The 23,857-nt window shown below is 32.5% G+C and overlaps 1 protein-coding gene across 1 annotated transcript; it reads left to right on the forward strand.

The window, feature by feature from the left end:
• Positions 1-798: 798 nt before the first annotated feature.
• Positions 799-15,318, forward strand: LOC133189256 (uncharacterized). The gene is made up of 14 exons (XM_061324660.1): positions 799-1,042; positions 3,942-4,108; positions 5,149-5,320; positions 6,113-6,243; positions 6,781-6,861; positions 7,289-7,387; positions 8,157-8,277; positions 8,800-8,933; positions 9,460-9,706; positions 10,222-10,316; positions 10,940-11,081; positions 12,948-13,157; positions 13,495-13,633; positions 14,725-15,318. The coding sequence occupies exons 1-14, from the start codon at positions 799-801 to the stop codon at positions 14,882-14,884; spliced, it is 2,142 nt and encodes a 713-aa protein (XP_061180644.1). The 3' UTR covers positions 14,885-15,318.
• Positions 15,319-23,857: the final 8,539 nt, after the last annotated feature.

The raw sequence follows: 23,857 nt of genomic DNA on the forward strand, positions 1-23,857 counted from the left end.
ATTTCAAAACTGTGAAAATTGATACTATCAAATACAGAGAGACTTATTGAAAATGAAATTGGAGGGAATAGTTCTCCCTGAGGGACCTCAATAATTGGCTCTTATGTGAAAGGATAACATTTAGTGTAATGAAAAATTTATGAACAATTTGTACCATCATCACTTACATGCTCTATTGGGAATTTTTGTCTTCAATATTTGACCAGCATTTGTTTGCTTTAGGATACAATTGCTGCTTGCCTTAATGAAATTTTAATTCAGGGAGGCAGATAGAACACTCAGTTTTGTGTGTGGATTGTTTTTATTCAAAGCAGTCTGGAGTGTCAATTCTCACAGAATATTGAATTACTTTGGGAGGAGTAAAGAACTTGGATGAAATTGTGTGCTGGAAGACAAGTTTCCTAGTTTTATCAGGATCCTTTCAATAAAGACTAGCTGCATGCAGCATCAAAATATGAAGGTGTTCAGAGTGTAGCCCTGGTTTTTTGAGGGAGTTTTAATTGTATAGTACCTTGAATGAAGAAACTGGTGGATTGCATTGAATTTAAAGTTTTCTTAAGGCCTATTTGAATAGACTTTTATTGCAAAGTGAATTATCTGGAGCTTTTGTGCAAAAACATTCCGTGTTTGTATCTTATCTAGCATTGGTCAGGTTAAAACAGATTAAATTGGAATCTCATTTTGAATGCATTGTTATGAGTCTTCATCTTGGAACAATTACTATTAATAATATTTACTGAACAACCTTGAAAAATTTACTTTGATGAAAAACAAGTTATGAAAGAAAAGAAACTAAAGATGAATGACCTTGACTTTGGGGATGCCTTGAACGTTGAACTTCAGAAGCTTCAGAGACAAAGGGCAGTAAGGTCGTCGTCCTTGGAGGATCGTCGTTCGTCGTACTCCCAGCGCACGACCTCCACCATAACATCGTTAGACACAGGAAAGTCCTCGTCAGTTCTTGCGCTGTCCGATCAGAAGACATTGAAAATACCACTTACTCTGTCACACTGGGATTCTGTTGATCAAACATGCAAATTAGGTAAGGTCAGAGAGGTCATATGAGGTCACATAGGTCATTAATTAAGGATAAATTTTTTTGCTGGTTTTGGTTGATTAACTGTTTAAAAATTTTGTTTGAATTAATCAATCATTAAAAAAAAATGTAGGTTAAGTGCTGATTTTTGGTTCATTTGTTCATATAGTGTGACAGTTTTGCTGGATTATTCAAACGTGATAATCTTCCACAATTTCAACCTCAAGGTGTTGGTCTCCAGTTTTTCTTTGTTTTGGATTATTCAAAAGGTTTGAGGAAAATTAAGAGAAGTGTTTCTTTCCAAATTTGATCTCTTGATTTTGGCATTGTGTTAAGTATTTTAAAATTAATGGTTCAACAGAAAGAGATCCAGGTTTAGCTATGGAATCCCTTTCGGTGAAAGGAAGAAAATGCTCAATTTGAGAAATCTTTTGTTTTAGGTCCATGTTATAAAAAATATTTAACCCGAAGGATTCTAAAGCCCCCCCCCCCCTTCCCCCCTTCTGTTGGAACCCAGTCTTACACCCAGTGATAACTCTATTGTCTCTGTATTACTGTTCTAAAAAATCAATGCATTTGAACTTGGAGCACTCATTAGAAACAAAATCAGGAAAGCGTAAAGGGAAAATTGACTTGTATATGTGTATCCTAAACAAATATTTTTATTTAATGTTGGTTCCATCAAACTGAGGGTAAAATATTTGTCTAGTGATGTGAAAAGTCTAGCGAGACATTTAAATCTATTTTTGATTGACATAATGATTAGCGGAGAAATCATTTAAACCTTATACTCTTGGTAATATTGGAATCTGCCAGGTAAATATTTATGTATACATACTGGGAAATATTTGTTTACATTTCCTAAGAGATATTCATACTGCTGACATTGCAGCGAAACAGGAAAATTGGTGAAATGATTTGTTTGAAGCCTGATTCCTGAGACAATGTCTGTGTTTTAATGTGCCTTTATATATAGAGTATATACACTCTGATATTTACATTTATGTATAGCGAGTATAGATTAAAAACTCAGAAAGGATCACGAATTTCTAGTCACTCAAGTAAGTGTTACATAGTCAAGTGTTTTTGCTTCAGTAATAAAAATTACATAAACGTGTGCATTCTATAGTACTTTCATAACTCAGAAAAGGAGATTAATTATTATTTAGAAAATAAGTCACAGACAGAGATTTTAGTGTTGGGTTTCAGTGCATGTGGAATATTGTGGGTTAGGAATTTAACTAAATATATAGAATTTAATGGGCATATTTCTTCACCAATTTCAAACATAATGGAGATGCCTACTGATTCTGATATACAGTCCAACCTCGTTATCTCGAACTCAATGGGACCGAAATAAAACTTTGTGTTTGAGATATCCGAGGGTTCGAGAAATCGAGGGTAAAATACTTAAGAAATACTTCTCAATCACTTCGACATATCCATGGTATTCAAGATATCCATGTTCGAGATACCAAAGTTCAATTGTATTGCCTTAATAATGATTTTATTTCATGATTAAATTATGATTGAAAATGGCCAGGTAACACACAGTGCTGTGATATATTAGTCTAAAGCTTTCACACATCTTCTTCCACAGTGCTGATTTAAAAAAAAAAAAAGTATAATATTAAAACTCAGTGTAGAAAAATCAAAAAGGAGATCCAAGTTTCCTGTTGGAAGTTATTTTTAATGGTGCCATGGGCAGGGCTTTCAAAAAGATTAGAGACAGGCAGTACTTTCACAAAAGAGGGGGTACCTAGTGGAATTGAAATTTAATTATACATGCAATCAAATTTTTCTCCATCAAATATTTTGGCTGGTACAATCATGATTTCAGCCGGGTAAAGTACAGGGTACTGGCAGATTTTGAAAGGCCTGCATGGGTAATGCTTTACTAGATAGTTCTAAATTAGATATTTTGAAGTTTGAAAAATTAATGTGATGGTGCCATGATAGCAGTGCACCTGTTAGTCTATTGATAATTTAAGTGTGCCTCAAACAGGTCAGTTATGTGTCATCTTGTTTTTCTGTACATTAGAGAGAAGTACTAATTTAATCAATTTATTGATTTTGGCTGATGACACACATTTAATGTATTGAGTAGATCTAGCTGCCTTCATAGTCACTATGGTAAAAGAATTATGAAGTACAGGCAAATTTCATTATCTTGAACTCAATAGGACCAAGAAAAAACTTCAAGATATCCAAGGGTTCGAAATATTGAGTTTAAAAAAACATTAAGAAAATTAGGTGGTTGGGACATCAAAATCACTTCTACATATCTATGGCATTGGAGATACTGACGTTTGAGATACTGAAGTTCAACTGTATTAGAATAATAAAATTTTAATTGATGCACTTTCATAATCAAATAAAACTTGGTGAGGATATGTCAATACTTAAGAGAAAGCATGGACAAGAGGGAAAAACAAATGTTCCATTTTCTCTCATATTTGCTAAGCATCTGGGTTGAAGCTTTTTAGGGGAAAAAGAAAACAAAAAGAAAAAACAATGAAATAATGAAACATATAAGATGGGAAATTTTACCCCCTAATTTGTTATTTTTCAGTCTGAGGAAAAAATGCAGTTAAACTTCGGTATCTCATTGACACCAGTATCTTGAAAACCATGGATATATTGAAGTGATTTGGAAGTCCCAAGCACTTTTTCTTCATGTATTTTAACCTCAATATCTCAAATCCTAGGATATCTTGAAGTTTTTTCTTAGTCCCATCAAGTTTGAGATAATGAGGTTTAAATGAAATTGTTTCGTTATAGGCAAGACTTTGTAACATTTATTTTTCCTGTGAAGACCTTTTGTTGTACATTATAGGTACCATGTTAAATGAACAATCCTATGACCTGAACACTTTTTCAAATTTATGAATTTTTGTATTTTTAGATGGCCCCCTAAGTCTACACGAGTCCACCATCATGATGAATGCAGACACTGGGCAGTCTCCTCAGAAGTCTGGAAGTCAGTCCATGGAGGACCCTTCCCAGAATCCAACAGAACAAATGAATGGACAGATCAACTATGATGAGATATGTAATATTAAGAATCTCAAGGTAGGTTTTATTTTTTGAAAAATTTGATTGTGTCGTTTGATTAGCTATGTGGAATATCTCGATTTTTTTGTTTCAGTAATTAGGTTAAGTAATGCATTGGTTTTGGTGAGATATTTATGCTCCCAGCCACCCTAAGATGAAAAAATGTACATAGTTTTTGATTTGTCTGTTTGATTGTCTGTCAGTAAGGTTATCCTTGGCTATTACTTTGAAATGAATGAACATAGTGACGTAGAGAGGTCATATTGACTTATGTTAAAGATCAAGGTCCGTCCTATAAAAATATACAATTAAACTTTGGTATCTGGAACACAGATATCTCGAATACCATGGATATCTCGAAGTGATTTGGAAGTCCCAACTACTTATTCTTTAAGTATTTTACCCTGGATATCTGGAATCCTTGGATATCTTGAAGTTTTTTTCTTGGCCCCATGAAGTTCGAGATAACAAGGTTTGATTGTACTAGGTAGAGGTTACACATCTACTGTACAGATTGTATGTTCTTCAGTAAGACTCCCTCATGATTGTGTATTTGTTATGTTGCTTCTGCAGAGAGTCAGACATATTTTGAAACCAAGACTGATTCTGTATGTCATCTGGACTAGCACTTTGTTGGTGGAGAATTATGTTCTTACTTTATATAAATGGAATGGCAACAAGAGATAACTCATGACAATTTTCCTAATACAAACTTAGTAGGAAATGTGAAAGCTGGAAAGAGTCCTCATGTATTAGTTATCTTTCCTGTTGCATAAGATCCAGAGCCTTATCTGTATCACGTTAAGATTAATTTAAACCTTTGAGTGCAAGTGATGTTGGTTTTCAATTTATGGTTTGTCAGAATCTATTTATCAGGTTATAACAATCTCATCCCTACATACATTAAGTTTTCTCTGCTCTTGATGTGAGAATGAGCATTTGAAAAAATTTTATCAAGCTTTCACCTGCATATTCATTGCAAGTCATTGCAAGATTTTATTTAACTGCAAATGCCCTATTCCCTAGATACATTGTATATTTTATATTTAAACTTTAAGGATGAAGAAATGCTACAGAGAGTTCCAGAACTTGTGCAAGCTCTCCGGGGATTAGATGAGTATGACCGCGCAGAAACAATGAAGATTTTGAAAAGTATCGGAGACACATACTGGAATTTCCGAGCCATTAGGAACAAAATCGGCAATGCTTTAGCTGAGGAGGGGTTCGCAGGTTGGAAAAATTTTGCTAAATGTTAAATGAAAATTTTGTCTACGATCTAGCCAAGGAGGCTAGTGCCGAAGCAAATTTCACTAGTCCCCTCCTCCTCAAAATATTAGTAGCCCATACTAATTTGATTCTACTCAAATAGAAATAAAGGATATTATTTTAGTAATACATATTGATATTTTGTTCTCTTTCAGGCATGATTCTCAAGCCATGGCATGATTCTCAAGCCATGGCATGCTCTTTATTTAACTCTGCTGAATATTGTTTCCTTTTTAAACAAACTGCATAGGATACCCTAATCTCCACTCTCTTTGTGGGGGGGGGGGGGGGGGGTCGCTTATTTATTTTTTGTTTTCTTGCTTAACATTTAAATGCATTTCATTTCATCTTTAATCATAGTTTAATATATGCTTTATAATACGATCAATTTACCCCATTTCTTAAACATTAAAGGGATCAAACTTTTTGTGTTTAGTTCAGATGAACATGAAATGTATGGAGATAATGAACAGTATTCAAGCTCAAAAGTCCATTAAACAGTAAAAATTTTGGAGCAGAGCAAACACGGACCTCTAAAACATCAGAGGTGGGATCAGGTGCCATGGAGGAGTGAACATCCCCTGCGGACGGGTCAATAATAGAGTAATCAACTTCATTCCCGAAGGCTCTCAAGATAACATTTTTTCTAGGCCAATTCAAAATTTAGCAACCTCAGGCAGTGTACTACCAACTTTTCCTGATGACAGGGAGATACCAAAGTTCATCCATACAATTCTTTTTTTTTTTTTTTTGCAGAGATTACCATGAAGATTTTGAAGACATTGAATGGAAAGGGTATATTTAAGAATGACTCTATATGGTTTCCTGTGTACTACTGTTTTAATACTCTGTGGAACTACTCAGATGCCTCTCTTAAACTTGCCAAGGTATTGACATGTAACACATATTATCTGTAGTTTGAACTTGTAAAAATAATATGTGTTACATTGATTGATTGGTTAAACAATCAATCAATCAATCATTGTAACACATATTATGTTTATAAGTTCAAACTATAGATAATTAACTTTGAGTCTGAAAAATTATATATACTCTGATCCCATCTTTTTTCATTGAATACAAATTTTTGTTGTTTTCATATTTGAGTCAGACCAAAATTTTAAAGCAGGTGATCAACAAATGTTAATTTTACAAATTATTATTTATACATCAACGAAGTTGTATTTTTGGCCCAATTAACATAAAATAGGATTCCATTGAAAATTTTGGACACCACACTATATCTGCAATTAAAATAAAAATAATGTAATGATCATCACATTAATTTCTTTAATTACTCTGACTAAAAAATTTTCATTTTCATTTTTTTTTAAAGGTGTGTAGCAACTTCTAAGAAAATTAACAAAAAAATAATGCATATGTACTACGCACTCTTGTTAATTTTTTTTTTTTTTTAATTTCAGTCCATAGCAGACAATGATGGTGTGAGATTTTTTACCATTAACTGTGATCATGAACCCTATATTAAAAACCTTCATTCCAAGGTGACTTTTCTTTTTTTTTTTATCTTTTGTCAGAATCCAGTATGTTTCCAACTCCTATTAAAATAAGATTTACTTCTTATTTGTCTTTAAACTGTGAGGAGCAATTTACTTCATGTTCTGAAGGCATATAAATTTTTAAGTTATTATTATTGAATAACATTTCTTTGAATATAATGTCGACTTGCATAAATATAAAATTATAGAAAAATTGAAAAGTGACCCAAGTGAGTCTTGTGGCTATTAGGTATCTTGTTATGGAAACGATCGCTTCCTCTAGTACTATGTACTCTCGGACTGAGTGAATAAGGATTTGAACTTAAATTTTCCAACAAAGGAATCTTTAAGAGAAATCCCATCACATGTAAATATTATAACAGATGAAAGAATATTTTTTATGTTGACTAAAATGAGCTTCTTTTCTTTACAGAATGTGTATTATGTTGTGAAAGCTTCCATGAGTATATTACACAACATCTCCAGAACCACAGATATTCATCATTACTTCAAAGAAAATGGCACCACTGAGGTACAAATGTCATCTAAGCAATAATTTTTTTCAATTAAAAAAAAAAAGATCAAAAAGTGAATCAGGGACTGTATAAAAATTCATTTGTTTGCTCACTGTCATCAATGTTTAAATTTGAGGTCAGTATTAAAAAATAGAGAGGGATAATGAAATTAATGTAACACGAGTCTTGAAGATGGTAATATATAGATACACCAAGACACCTGCGGGTTCGTTGATGGTTTATTGGATGAACAACAATAATGATAATAGTCACTCTGCAAATATACATATAATAATAATACAATTAAATAATAACAGGATGACAATTCTCTAAATATATATTATACTCATAAAATCACAATACATTCATACTACATAATTTGAAAGAGTTATTCCCCTTTTCAGAGCATTTATATAGTTGAGAGTTTAAAATGAGTTGTGGCATATTCATAAATATCATAATTAAAACAGCTAAAGTAAACAAGGCTCTTGCTTAATAGACCTTCCATAAAAGAGATAACTTTCACTGGGATAAATACCCAATACTCCTTTGTAAAATGGGCATGTTGAAAGATGCAATCACATTTCTATCAAAATTGTGCACAGTTTAACTATAAATTAGATTTCTTTGGAAAAATCATTAGCGTTAAGGCAAAATGTTATATGCAACGAACAGGGGGTGTACCAAAAGCAATGTCATCTCTGAGAATAATATGATGGAATTTGGAATGTTGTTGATTTTAATCAGATGATGTTGAAGTTGAATGTTATTGATTTTTATAATCAGGTGATGCTGAAGTTTGCCACCTGGAAGGATTTGACCTATGAGATGTTAAAGGTCATGTCCCTTCTGACCTTGGCTCATATCGTAGAAGAGGAGGATAATGATAAACTGATTGATGAAACAGGTAGGTGGATCAATGATTTGTTTTAGTGATGTTTTTTTCCAGATATCTATTTATCAAAATATAGAACTGAAGAATAATTATGGTATTTTGAAACTTATTCCAATAACTAAAGAATGGTATTTAAAAAAATCAAAATGCAAACTACAAGAAAAAAGTAAGAATTAAAGTCAGATTGAAAATTTTGATCACCATTTTGTGCTCTCAGGATAGAGGCACATTTTTTCGGGAAGGGGTGTGTGTATTTCTTTGATTATTTTTTTCCCAAAATTTTAACCTATGACATATACTGAACTTCATAACATATAAATTTCAAATTGAAGATCCTTGACAGTTAAACATACTGTATATAGGTAATATGTTAGATTTTGAAAAATGCATAGGTTACTGAGTTCACAACTTACCTTGTCAAACAAAATGGCATGAAACATAAGTACTCTGGACTCTTTGATACACATAGGTGCCATGGAAAGTTGTATTACATGTACATACATATAATAAATCTGGTCTCTTTGATACACACAGGTGCCATAGAAAGTTGTATTAAATACATCACCAAGGCCTTAAAGAATACAAAGAGAAGACATTTAGGCTTTACCCCTCAGGAGGTTATGGACGGGCTGAGTAAACTGGCCGTTAACGACAAAAATAAGAAAAAGGTAAGCTCGACTCCAGATTTCAGTGCAGTAGCTCATAACATACTCATAGAATATCAGGATATGTTAACCAGGAAAGAAGTATTAATGTTTAATTATAACCACTACAATGCTACAATATAAAGAATTTCATCATGATTTATTAGATCACATAAGATTAATGTTTAGATTCTCACAAATTTTGCCAAACAGTGTATTTTTGGATTAAAAATGAATAAAATGATGGTCTAAAAAGGATTAGGATCTGTAATTAAAAAAAAAAATCGAAAAAAAACCCCACATGCCATACATTTGTAGTAGTTTGAAGAAAAGAGAATGTAAATATAAATCTATGTGCTAAGAATTAGTTTTACATGGCCTTAGGTAGGAAATTTTGTGTATAGAATTTCTCTGTTCTTGTAATGTGTTTTCACAGATTATTGAAGCAGGGGCAATACTTAAATCAATGTGCTAAGAATTAATTTTATTTAACCTTAGATATGAAATTAAATTTATATTCCCCTGTTTATGATTTTTTTTTTTTTTGTAGATTATTGAAGCAGGAGCATTACCGGTTTTCCTTGAAATGTTGAAAGGAGAACACACTGAGGAACAAGCCATTACAGCGAGGGCGATATGGAATTTATCATTCGACAAGGAGGTGTGTCAACAAATCGTAGAGTACCCAGAAATGATAGAGAGGCTGGAGAGCCTGACGAATAGTCAGGACAAAATTGTCGCAAAAAACGTCAGCGGAGCACTGTTTGTACTCAAAGGAGAGAATGATGTATCAAAACGTAAGTGGATCTAGAAGTTTAAGTGGTGAATGATGTATCAAAACGTAAGTGGATCTAGAAGTTTAAGTGGTGTATTTCATATTTTCTGTTACTTGCTGTTTAAGGTGAGAGTATTTGGTCAGAATATGGCTTTTTGACTCTGACATTGTTTGTTATGATGTAGTTCTGGCTTACATTAGGCCTAAAACATGTATGTGATTTTAGAATATCTGTTTGGGGAAAAAAATCTAAGGATTTATTTTATGAACATTTTTCTCTGTATGGGGTAAAATGTTTTCAGCATTCCTTGTGTGTCATTTTCAACAATATATCTATAGAGATTTTTAACTTTTTTAAAAATTCTTTTTAAGACAAAAAAAAAGGTGAGATGCAATAAACACATGAAATCAGATTTAGTAGAAAATCAAGATAACCTAAAACATTGCTTATTAAGCAACTGACCATTAACAGATCAGTATAAATATAGAACTGATAACTGTTGTCTTTATGTTTACAAATTTTGGTCTGGTTTGTAGGTCCAAAGTCTGCCAAGAAAAATAAAGGCCATGTGTTCATCAGTTACTCCTGGAATGAGAAAGAAATTGTGATGAAGATCCGGGAGAGGTTAAAAGTAAGCACATATTTATAAAACTATCTCCAACAATATGGTTGAACTTTGGTATCTCATACACTGATATCTCGAATACCATGGATATGTTCAAGTGATTTGGAAGTCCTGACTTTTCATTCTTTAAGTATGTTACCCTAGATATCTCAAATCCTTGGATATCTCAGAAGTTTTTTTCTCTGTCCCATTCAATTTGAGATAATGAGGTTTGACTGTATGTTGTTTATCCACATTGAATGTAGCAAATGTTCAGTGGAAGCACTGAGGAGGAGATCAGCCTGAGGGTGAATGGAGGGGTGGAGTTAGGAGGGGGACCTTCTCCTTCTCCCCTACCTCCTTATGAAACTCGGAAAATAGCTTTGAGTTGAGTTGAGATATTTGCAAAATTAATCCACTTTCTGAGCCAAAAGAAAGAATTTAAGGCTTTGTCAAGTACAAGATCTTGTATAAAAATTTGACTTGAAATTAAAATTGTTAAAGAAACACTGTCACCATAGAAATATGTCAGCTGTGGTACTGTGGCTACAAAAGACATCTTGTTTCTTTCAGAAATAGAGTGGACAAGTTGTCCCAAACAGTAAAATTATTTTATTTGATAAAATAACAAGACACCTTGTTTCTTTCAGAAAGAAGGAGTGGAGGTTTGGATTGATGTGGAAAGGATGGGTGGATCCACTTTGTCTGCTATGGCTGAAGCAGTGGAGAATGCAGCACTGGTGTTAATCTGTATGTCAGAGAAATATAAAGAAAGCCCTAATTGTAGACTGGGTGAGTTATAAATAATCTGTATGTCAGAGAAATATAAAGAGAGCCCTAGCTGTAGACTGGGTGAGTTATAACTTAATCTGTATGTCAGAGAAATATAAAGAGAGCCCTAGCTGTAGACTGGGTGAGTTATAACTTAATCTGTATGTCAGAGAAATATAAAGTAAGCCCTAACTGTAGACTGGGTGAGTTATTACCTATCAGTGTGTTTCAAAACAAGATTTTTATGGGAAGAAATACAGAGCCATAAAGCTTATAGTAGGATTTCTTCTTTTGTCATTCTGGTATTTGATGTCTTTATGGTACTTAGTTGAATTAAAAGAACACAGTATAATTTCTTGTACAGAACTGTGACTGGGCGAATTTAGAACGGGGCAAAATTGTTCACAAGTGCAAAAGGGCGAAAATAACACAGGGCAAAATAACCCTATATACAGTAGTATAAAGAAATAATTGTTTGAACAAACTTGTTTTGCATCTGCATATAAAGCAGATATTAATAGTGTTAAATCCAGACCCTAAAAAGGGCATGGTAATCCAATAATCAAAAGGACACTTTACGCCGCGACAAGTTTTCATGAGGGCACTTTTTTAACGTCTTTGAAATTATAAATATTTTCTTTATCATGTTTTTGTACTTAAATTATTATTTAATACTGAAATCTTTAGTTATACCAGTATCTGAAAGAACAATTTATAAATCTGTCAGCTTAATTCATTTAATACACACTAAGAGGGCAATTATTGCCAAAATTTAAATTCAAATTTTTTAATCAAGAAATTAGTACGGTTATCAAGGTTATGCTTAAAAAGTAATAGGTGTGAATCTTTTTGTCACTTGCTCAAGAATTATTTTAGTTTGGGGTATGAATTTTTTCCCTTGCTTTAATATTGTTATTTGTGTATGAGGTAAATAACAGAACAAAATTGCAAGGGGGGGCTACTTGGATAATAGATGTAGAGGGCATTCTCTTTATTTTGAAAATAATCTACCAACAAAATCAAGTGAAAACTGATCATACCAAAACATTAAACTTGAAATAATATATAAATTGGTTAAAACTTTTTTTCTGGCTTAGAAACATTGAGCCTCAAGGTGTCAACTCAAAAAGTTAGAACACAGAATCATTGAACATGTTGAAAGAAACTAACTTCATACCTTGTTGTTTCCTAGCCCATTTCACACATAATATTCAGTTTTTTTGGTACATTGTAAGTTGACTTAATTCATCAGCAGTTTTATTTTTCACATTTCTTCATCAACTCTGTTTTTTCTACTTTCAATTTAAAAAAAAAACGATCCAGATTTAAAATGTGAAACATTTTAATTTACAAATTAATCTATCTTTGACATTGGGCTAATTCTTGCATAATCAATGCAATCAGGGACCTATATACATGTACTAGTATATAGGTCCCTGATGCAATCAAATGATATTTTCTCCTGTTATCTCTTTTACCCTGACAGCCTGAGGCATGTTACCTGGCCAGATGGCTGTGTGCGTTCAAGCGAGAAGTGATTTCCTGTCCTGAATTCACATCTTTGTGTGCATTAAATAAACAAAGAGGCTAATCACCATGCACTGAATAAACAAAGCCGCTAGTCCATCTTGCCTCTGCTAGGCATATTTATTTATTTTTGCAAGGAAAAAAGGGCATGGCGCTGAGAGAAAAGGGCATGGCGCGCCATGCTAGTTTGCTTTAGATTTAACACTATATTAATATGACCTTATTATTCAAAATGCTTGTTAATTTATATTATTCAGAATTATTCAAATGTTTAATAGCTTATATTTTACGTAACGTCAACATCATCAAAATGTTTAGCTTAATATGAAACATGTAACTAAACATAGCTGTAATTTATAGAGGCAGAGTACACCTTCCAGCTCCGTAAAGAGTACATTCCCCTGATGGTCCAGAAGAGATATCGCCCTGACGGCTGGCTCGGAATGATTCTCGGAGCCAAGCTGTATTTCGACTTCAGCGGAAAATATCCATTTGAAAAGCCATGGAATGGACTGATGAAGGAACTTAAGAGCATTGGGAGGCTGTCGGTTCTGGAAAATCCCTCAACAGGTAATCATGTGGCTATCTGTGCTGAGAGCTAAATGGTGTCTGTAGGTATTAAAAAATGACACAATACTAGTAGGTAATTACAATTCATGTTCTGTGATACGTACTGTATAAAACTTGTAATGGTCGGAATTTTTAAAACTTAAGTGTAAATGTGATAAACTACTTCTTTATTTTATACAAATGGTTTTTTTTTTTTTTTTTAAAATGAGATAATACCCAATGTCTTATAAAAGGTTTTGTACACTGTGACAATAATAAAATTTTTTGCTTCATTGTTAGCATAAAAGATCTCTTAAATTTGAAGATCACATCCAATATCATTCTTTGTTACTTTCAGATAAGACAGATGCCCCAGTTTCGTCTTCCTCTTCATTACAAGGCAGTCAGCCAATCAGACAAAGCTCTACGGCGTCCAAGGTTTATCAGATGAACACGGAGGATGTCTCCAATTGGCTCTGTTCTCTCAAACTAGATGGGTAAGTAATATTAAATACTGTAAATGTACCGCATAAGGAGATTTTTTGTGAGGATTTGATTTAGGGAATGACTATCTTCTAATTTGGTATTTGCGACCGTTAATGCTGATTTAGCGGTCGCAAACTGAGTTTTACCAGCAACACGTAAGCGTTTAACTGCCTCAAACATCAGTGCATTAGCCAGTCAAAAGGTGTTTTAAAAAACAATTGCATTAGAATTTGGCATTATTACCGAGGGTGTTGAGATAGTTAAAATTGAATATCGCTAACAATTAATTGCATATTTGTAGTAAAAGCTTCGCTTGGCATTATAAAATCACTAAAATTACTTCTTGTTAAAAATATATACCAATTTTTTAGGATGAATCGCTATATCTGCATCTCGCTAAAAGTTCCACTTAATTTACAGTTTTATATTTAGTGTGTACAGTATTTGGCGGAAGTCAATTTTTGATCAAGTTGGCATAGATTTGATTTAGCGCATTTAATTTTAATATTCTAATTTATGTGTATACATGCAAGGCATATAGCGGTAATTGCTTTTCCCCATAGGCGCTAAAAAGAATACACAGCCAAGTGTAATCTTAAGGTCAGACGAAACGTTCCTCAAATATATATTTCGTATACCTTGGTATTATATCAAAAATTATTCATAATTGTCATTCTCTTGTGATTTCTAAATTGTTTTCAATATGTTTAATAAGTAAGTATACCAAAAATTGTGACAATGGCAATTCAAAAGATTACCATAAGGATTATATAAGAAATATCACCTCTGGTATCTTGCTAAAATGCCTGGTAAGGTTCCTCAATTTTTGGTGAGGAAACTTGTTTAGGAAGTTAAACTTCAATGACAAAATTTTGGGGAAAATTATATGTTCACTAGGAAAGTGTCGTCTGACCTTAATCTGGTTCTATTACCTCAAATTGGATGGATTATTTAATATTTAGTTGTAAATTTTAATACAAGTTTCAGAGAACAATATACATGTAATAGAATGGAGAAGGCTTCTAGACAGAATAATCTAGAAAAAAATTATCTGGATATTTTCACAGATAAACCTACAAAGTATCTTGTTTTTTTTTAACAGTTGTGTACCCTCCTTTGCACAATTTGATGGTAAACTTCTGGCACAGCTAAAGTCCATGAAAAGCGAGGCAGCAGAATTCTATTATCATTGTCTGGAGAAAAACATGAATATGAACCTAGTAGAGATACTAACATTTACAGAGGGGCTTGAAAAATTGTGAAATAAAATCAAAGTACTGCATGTACTGTAATGATCAAAGTGGCTTGGAAAAATCAAAGTACTGTAATGATCTGATGCAGTGTGGAGAAATAATCAGAGTACTGTCATGATCTGAAGCAGATGTTCCAATCAGTGTACGCTCCCAAAAATACCTCATATGAAAGTACTTAATATCAGTATTCTATGGAAGGTTTATTCATCTGTCTAAAATCATTCTTATATTTGTGAGTGTGAAACTTTGCACAAGCAGTGAAAAAAGTGGCCAGGCATATTGGCCAATTCTTTCTAATTGCAAGAAATATGGTCTTCTGTCACACAAACCCTCATTATATGAGTCGAAAGTTAATTTTGGGGGAAAAAATTAGCTAGCAGTTTAATATTAATGAAGATCTGAATTTCAAAATATTACTTTGATATTTAATAACAAATATGTACAATGAGAACAAAATATCATGTTTGAAGTTTCAACAAATTGGAGTAGTACTTTATAATTCACTTGAAATTAATTAATTTTAATAATGTATACTCCAGCATATTGTTAAAATCTAAGGTATTCAAAGAATTGTAATTTTGGAAAATCAACAATTACAAAAAATGATTACTTGTTATAACTGAAAATTTTATTTTTGCATTACTATTCTTTTAAGCCTTTAATAGAAAGATAAAATTCAATGAAGCCTCGATAATTAGGATGCTTCACATTTTAGACAAAAATGTGGGGAACAATTTATATTTATATATACCAATTTTAGTTATCTGGATGCTTCATTAATCTGAACAATTGGGAACAAAAGTGTTCTGATTAAGAAGGCTTGACTGTATATGTATATACTCAGAATTTTGCATGTAAATTTCATCAGGGTCTTAGAATCAGGGTCTTGAAATGTTGATACAATACTTTTTTAGCTCACCTGAGCCAAAGGCTCAAGTGAGCTTTTCTGATCAAAATTTGTCCGTTGTCTGTCGTTGGCGTTGGCATCGTCGTTGTTGTAAACAGGGATGGGGTAATCGTAATCGAGTAATTGTAATGATTACTTTTTTTCAAGTAATCGACAGTAATCTGTAATCGAAGAGATTTTCGATTACTTGTAATCGTAATTTAATCGATTACAGCTAAAATTTCCAATGTAATTATAATTACTTTTTCGATTACTTTCGATTATTTTATGCATAAATGGATGTTATTTTGGAGAATTATTTACTGTCATTCACACACAAATATCAAATATAAACAACCTAGTGTAATGTTTGGATTACCTTACTTTTATTATCATAAGTTTAATAATGTTCTCAATAAAATTTGCATTATAGACCTACTGGTCTAGTATTAAATAATTCAGAAGTGTATTTCAACTATTTATTAATAAAATATATACATAAAGATTTTTTGTATGCATTTTACATTTGACCCATAGTCCTCTTGCTGCATGTCCTTTTTCATATTTCAAATATTGAAAAACTTTGTGGTTGTAATAGAAAATTATAAATAGCAAAAACAGATTTAAGTGCTGTATTAAATATAAATGATTTGGTAAATAAACTACATTGTACTCAAAAAAAAAGAAGATGGAAATACTTATTCATATCTGAAAATGTTTAAACAACTTCAAACTTGTTGTTTTAGTAACTTTAAAATTTGCAAAATCATTCTCATGTTTTCATTCAAAATTGTAAGGTTTCTTTTGTATCAGTGAGGGGTTATAAGTGTCTGTAAGAGAGGGAGTAAGTGTCACTGTGTTTGCTTATCTTGGCTAATTAATTGACTGAGACATCCCTGACTTGCAGATAATGAGGTGTAAACTGTGAACTACCTAGTTTTAACTTTTATTATTCATAGTTCTATTGAAGACAAACAATATTATTAAAACAATTAATAGCTCTCAAAACACTTATTTCAATACAGAATGAAATTGTGCTATTAGTTTAATTACTTAAAGACACATTTGATTTACATGTTTATTACTAAGAGTTCTAATTTACTTATTTTTTTTAAAGAACACAAGAATGTTTAATGTGTACTGTCAACATACGGGCAGCCCAAATACTTCTAAGGAAGTTATTCACAATAAAATTATTTTATAATAAATAATTTTTGCAACAAGTCAAATCTGAATATGGAGGTTCAGATCCAAGGTTGAGAGGAATAATTAATTCCTTGACATATTTTATTGTAGGAATCATGTCTCCACTTTTCATGGTACAGAATCCCTCATTTGGGCATTTAGTGAGAATGTTAGCCAGAATAAAACCTTAAAAGAATCTGCACTGAAACTGCAGGAATACATTCAAACTTCAGTGGATATCATCAACATTACCATTTAAATATTGCTTTGGTATTTGAAGGGATAAAAACTTGGGAGTAATCGATTATTAATCGATTACATCTTCCAAAGTAATCGATTACAATCGATTACAGGACAAAAATGAGTGTAATCGATTAATAATCGATTACACAAAATTCCTCTAAGTAATCGATTATTAATCGATTACATTTTTCAGTAATCGTGCCCATCCCTGGTTGTAAACTTTTCACATTTTCATCTTCTTCTCCAGAACTACTGGGCCAATTTCAACCAAACTTGCCACAAAGTATCCTTGGGTAAAGGGGATTCAAGTTTGTTCAAATGAAAGGCCACGCCTTCTTCCAAGGGGAGATAATTACGAATTCATGAAAAATTAATGGCATCATTAAAAAATCTTCTTCTCAAGAACCACTGTGCTTGAAAATATGAAACTTATGTGGAAGCATCCTCAGGTAGTGTAGATTCAAGTTTGTTCAAATCATGACCCCCGGGGGTCGGGTGGGGCCACAATGGGCGATCAAAGTTTTACATAGGAATATATAGGAAAAATCTTTAAAAAATCTTCTTCTCAAGAACAGCAAAGCCATGATTGGTCATATTTATATGGTAGCATCCTCAGATAGTATAGATTCAAGTTTGTTCAAATCATGACCCCCGGGGGTTGGGTGGGGCCACAATGGGCGATCAAAGTTTTACATAGGAATATATAGGAAAAATCTTTAAAAATCTTCTTTTCAAGAACAGCAAAGCCATGATTGGTCATATTTATATTGTTGCATCCTCAGATAGTGTAGATTCAAGTTTGTTCAAATCATGACCCCCGGGGGTCGGGTGGGGCCAAAATGGGCGATCAAAGTTTTACATGGGAATATATAGGAAAAATCTTTAAAAATCTTCTTTTCAAGAACAGCAAAGCCATGATTGGTCATATTTATATGGTAGCATCCTCAGATAGTGTAGATTCAAGTTTGTTCAAATCATGACCCCCGGGGGTTGGGTGGGGCCACAATGGGCGATCAAAGTTTTACATGGGAATATATATGAAAAATCTTTAAAAATCTTCTTTTCAAGAACAACAAAGCCATGATTGGTCATATTTACATGGAAGCATCCTCAGATAGTGTAGATTCAAGTTTGTTCAAATCATGACCTCCGGGGGTTGGGTGGGGCCACAATGGGTGATCAAAGTTTTACATAGGAATATATAGGAAAAATCTTTAAAAATCTTCTTCTCAAGAACAGCAAAGCCATGATTGGTCATACTTACATGGAAGCATCCTCAGGTAGTGTAGATTCAAGTTTGTTCAAATCATGACCTCCGGGGGTTGGGTGGGGCCACAATGGGTGATCAAAGTTTTACATAGGAATATATAGGAAAAATCTTTAAAAATCTTCTTCTCAAGAACAGCAAAGCCATGATTGGTCATACTTACATGGAAGCATCCTCAGGTAGTGTAGATTCAAGTTTGTTCAAATCATGACCCCCGGGGGTTGGGTGGGGCCACAATGGGCGATCAAAGTTTTACATAGGAATACATAGGTTAAATCTTTAAAAATCTTCTACTCAAGAACAGCAAAGCCATGATTGGTCATATTTAAATGGAAGCATCCTCAGATAATGTAGATTCAAATTTGTTCAATTTATGACACCCCCCTCCCCCCGAACCACTTTTTTATTCAAACTTTTCAACCTTTCAAGACTGAACTGATTTCTGCTTTTTCCTAGCCATAGTGCTCAGGTGAGCGATGTGGCCCGTGGGCCTCTTGTATTAATTTTTGTGTACAAAACTTTTTTTAGTTTTTGTTTTGTGTTTTCTTTTAAATTTTATCTAGGCATATAACAAGCACTACATGTTAGATGTTGTAAAAACTAGTTACATTGATCACTGCACAAACTACATCAAGATTGTACTGTACATATTGTATAGAACATGCATTGTACAGAACACCCATATTGTATATTAAAACACATACATTGTACAGATCTGACATCATACTTTTATTTGTATATTTAGGTAAGAGAGTAATGATTAGATTTCATCAATATTTGTTGTGACAAGTTTGGGCTTTCTTACCCTGTTATTTGGGTTTATGTTTTATTTTATGATTTTTTTTTTAAATTAATATGCGCTGCTATTGATATGATATATGTACAGGAGTTATCAGACCTCCTATCTACTTGTTAAGATTCAAGTTTTGTGTCAGTTTTAAGAAAATGACAATGACTGACTATAGAAATCAATGATATAAGATATTAAATGTATGGAATATTTTAGGAAAAATGCATTTTTCATAAAAATATAAATTTGGGCATAAAAACTAACACTTGCTTTTCGCCTTCATAAGCAAGACATTTTAATTGTTTATGCCTGTGTTAAAGATTGAAAATAATGAAATACACTGTTATTTTGAGCTTCAGTCTTTATGATATTATTCAAATAGTGTATGACGAACAGAGTCTATTGCTGAGAAATTTATATGTCTTGTTTATAGGTCATTGTTTTCATAGGTTTTCATTGGTTATTATTGTTTGAAATCTGATTTTATTTGTTCACAACATTCCATTTTGTTATTTTTGATAGCATTTTTATTGTGTGATCTCCAAAGTTTCAACAAGTTGTGATCAGTGTTAGGTTGTCACTGACAGTTTTTGGTTGACAGATTTATCCTGTATCATATCAACTTAAAGATTTCTGTACAGCAATCTGAATCCCAGGTTGAGGCTGTTATGATTTATCAACATTCTTATTACTAAGACATTTCCAAATGGGTTAATCTTTATATTTTTAATCAACTATTTTTATTATTCATCTGTTTAAAGTCCACCTGAGACCATTAATTTTAGCCACTGGGAATAGTTAATACACAATTAGAGAAGAAAATTCTTTGCTGTGAGATATGTTTGCTAATAAGGGTCTAAACATTGCAAATACAGATAAACAAACATAATATCTCAAATACCATGTATATGTTGAAACATTTATTATTTAAGTATTTTACCTTGGATATCTCTAAGTGTTTTTTCGGTCCCATTGAGTTTGAGGTAATGAGGTTTGACTGTATTCTACTCTCACAAATAAAAGTTGGTTAACAGAAATGTTTCCATTCAGAACTTTCTCTTGTATAACAAGGAATTTATCACTTCTGAATATGTTTCTTTTTTCCTCATGTCCTTTTTTTAACAAAAAGAGGGTATTTATTGCATGTAATAAAACAAATCCACAGTTCTTGATTGGATGTTTTACATTATTTTTTTTACTGTGCATGAAAATAAACATTTTTTTTTTATTATTTGAAACTACTTTATCTTACTATGCTTTTTGACAGATTTTTATTTTTTATATGCAGTTTTAGTTTATTTTTTTTGTTTTTCAAATGATTTTTATATGCAATAAAACACTGCTCACTTTATCACTAATTTTATTTGATTTTTTATGACAATATACTCTATTCTTTTTTAAATGATACATTGCTTACCAGTATGTTTAGCTCTCCATGAGGAATGCAGACAGATCTTGTGCTAGATTTATAGCAATAACATCAAAACTGTAAAAATCCATCCTGTATCAAACGTGCATGTGCTCAGAGAAATACAATTAACAATGCTTTGTATACTGTTTTTTATATATATAAAGATAAGATAAACTCTTCATCTCACAAGAGCTTGGAGATAGTTTCGATTTTTCATATCACAAGCTTTTGGGAGAGAAACACCAGAGATGAAAAAAGTAGGATTTTTAGCTCTTCTGAGCCTAAGGCTCAAAGAGCTAATGCTATGGTCATTTGTGCGGTGTGCGTAATTTTTTTAGGATATGGGCCATAACTCAAGAACCTCTTGGCCAATTATTGTCAAATTTGTCACAGGGTATCCTTGGCCCAAAGGCTCCCTTTTATACTAAAACTAGGGTTGTGACCCTTAAACAAAGGGAGATAATTAGGAAAATAGAAACAAAAGTACTGGTTGCTAAAAAATCTTCTTCTCAAGAACCACTGGGCAGATTATCACCAAACTTACACAAAAGGATGAGGATATGTTGTAGATTAAAATTTGCATGGGGATTTACCCTGGGGCAAAGGGCGTGGTCTCAAGGTCACTTCAAAGTTGACCAAAAATAACATTTTATTAAAATGTTGATATTCTGCTTACTATAAGGACTAGGATCATCAAATCTTGTCAGTTGATGCATCTAAGGACCTCATATCATGTTGACTCAAAAGTAGGTCACGTTGACCTACTTTTTAAATTTTGCGGCCGTTCTTTTTCAAAATGATTTAGAGGCATATTTTGAACAATTTAAGGCCTATGATCATCAAACTTTGTCAGTTGATGTATCTTGGGTCCTCAAAGTACGTCAACTAAAAAGTAGGTCACCTTGACCTACTTTTTGAACTTTATGGCTAATCTTTTTCAAAACAATTAAGGTCATTAATTCGAATACCGAGAGGTTTAGAATCATTAAATCTTGTAAAATGATGCATCTTGGGGCCATAAAACATTTTTATGAAAAAGTAGGTCAGAGTGACCTACTTTTTGAACATTGCAGGCATTTGATTTTAAAGCATTTTAGGGGCATAATTTAGACATTTTAAGGCCTATGATCATAAAACTTTGTAAGTTGATGCATCTTGGGTCCTCAAAAAAGGTCAACTGAAAAGTAGGTCACCTGACCTACTTTTCAATTTGTATGACTATAATTAATTATTTCAGGTACTAATTGGCTTAGAATCATCAAACTTTGTCAGTTGATGCATCTTGGGTCTTCGCAGTAGGTCGACTGAAAAGTAAGTCACGTGACCTACTTTTGAAAATTTATAGCTCTAATTAAATATTTCAGGTAATAATTGGCTTAGAATCATCAAACTTTGTCAGTTGAAGCATCTTGGGTCCTCGGAGTACAACAACTGAAAAGTAGGTCACCATGACCTACTTTTGAAAATTAATGGCTTTAATTAAATATTTTGGGTACTAATTGGCTTAGAATCATCAAACTTTGTCAGTTGATGCATCTTGGGTCCTTGTAGTACAACAACTGAAAAGTAGGTCACTGTGACCTACTTTTGAAAATTTATGGCTTTAATTAAATATTTCAGGTGCTAATTACCCTAGAATCATCAAACCTTTTCAGTTGATGCATCTTGGGTCCTTGGAGTATAACAACTGAAAAAGTAGGTCTTGGTGACCTACTTTTGAAATTTTATGGCTGTATTTAATATTTTTGGGGTGCTATTTGGCTTAGAATCGTCAGAATTTGTCAGTCGATGCATCTTGGGTTCTCGGAGTAGGTTGACTGAAAAGTAGGTTACCATGACCTACATTTGAAAATTTTTGGCTTTAATTAAGTATTTTGGGTACTAATTGGCTTAGAATCATCAAACTTTGTCAGTTGATGCATCTTGGGTTCTTGGAGTACAACAACTGAAAAGTAGGTCACTTTGACCTACTTATAAAATTTTAAGGTTATAATTTTAAAAAATATTTTAGGTATTCATTGGCTTAGAATCATCAAACTTAGTTGATGGGTCCTCAGAGAATGACAAGTGATAAGTAGGTCACCATGACCAAATCTTCGGTACTAATTGGCTTAGAATCATCTTGGGTTCTCAGAGTGTGAATTGGAATTTCAAGGGTTTATCTAAATATACAGGATACTTAGAGGCTTCAAATAGAAGAGATAGGTTGTACAGTTTATCAGAAGAGCGATTCAATGCCCTTGGGCCTCTTGTTTAATGCTTACTTCAATTTCCCTTCTAAGTCATAACGTAGAATTTTTAAGAAAATGGGACTGGACTTTTTTTAAATGCTACAGTAAATAGTATCGTGGTTTTTTTTTTTTACTTGTTTATAACATTCAAGAGCACAGCGGCACCAACAAATTAAAATACAGAGGGACATTTATACTTGTTTTTACTTGAAAGTCATGACCTAAGGTTAAATCCCTCTTAAGAAAGTGAAGATTTCGTATATGTTTTCATTTGTTCCTTTAACCTTAGCATCTATGCCATACAGTCATATTGACTTGATTGTTCTCTTGACTTTAAAAACATGCTGTTTTATGAAACTACCATTGGTTGAAACTGTCAAATAGATGCTTGCTTTTTATGTTGATGATATTGGTTACAATTTAAATCATTGATCAAAAGGTAATTTTGATGTTGTTGCAATGGAAAATTTCACAATATTTTAAATTTCTTTGATAAATACAAATTGGTTTAAATATCATTAATATGTATATTATATCTTGAGTAAAACATTGAATAAAAGGAATAATATTTACACATTTATTTTTGTATCATTATTAATTAAAAAAGAATGAATAGGAGAGCATTAATTAATTTCCAGCAGCAGCTAGATTTTACAACATCAGTTAAGTATAACCTTGCAAAGGAATTGTTAAGTATGGATTACATTTAGATAGATATAGGTAATTTAAACTTTTAATGTAACATAATTACACATTAACTCTGACTCCCTGCTATGGCTAGAGGTCATATTTGAATAATTTTGAATATATAGAGAATGAGCATCCATCAATCATGAATTTTTCGCTGCAAGTTTGATGTCAGACTGCAGACAAAAGACAAACTTACTTCGATAAGAAGGCTTATTATAAAGTATGTTCTATAGTTAAAATGATAAATGTACTACAGACACAGTTAGATTATTCTAGACT

The sequence above is a fragment of the Saccostrea echinata genome, unplaced genomic scaffold (assembly GCF_033153115.1).
Source record: "Saccostrea echinata isolate AGI-Se365-2 ecotype Australia unplaced genomic scaffold, CSIRO_AGI_Sech_v1 ptg000017l, whole genome shotgun sequence".
Lineage (NCBI taxonomy): Eukaryota > Metazoa > Mollusca > Bivalvia > Ostreida > Ostreidae > Saccostrea > Saccostrea echinata.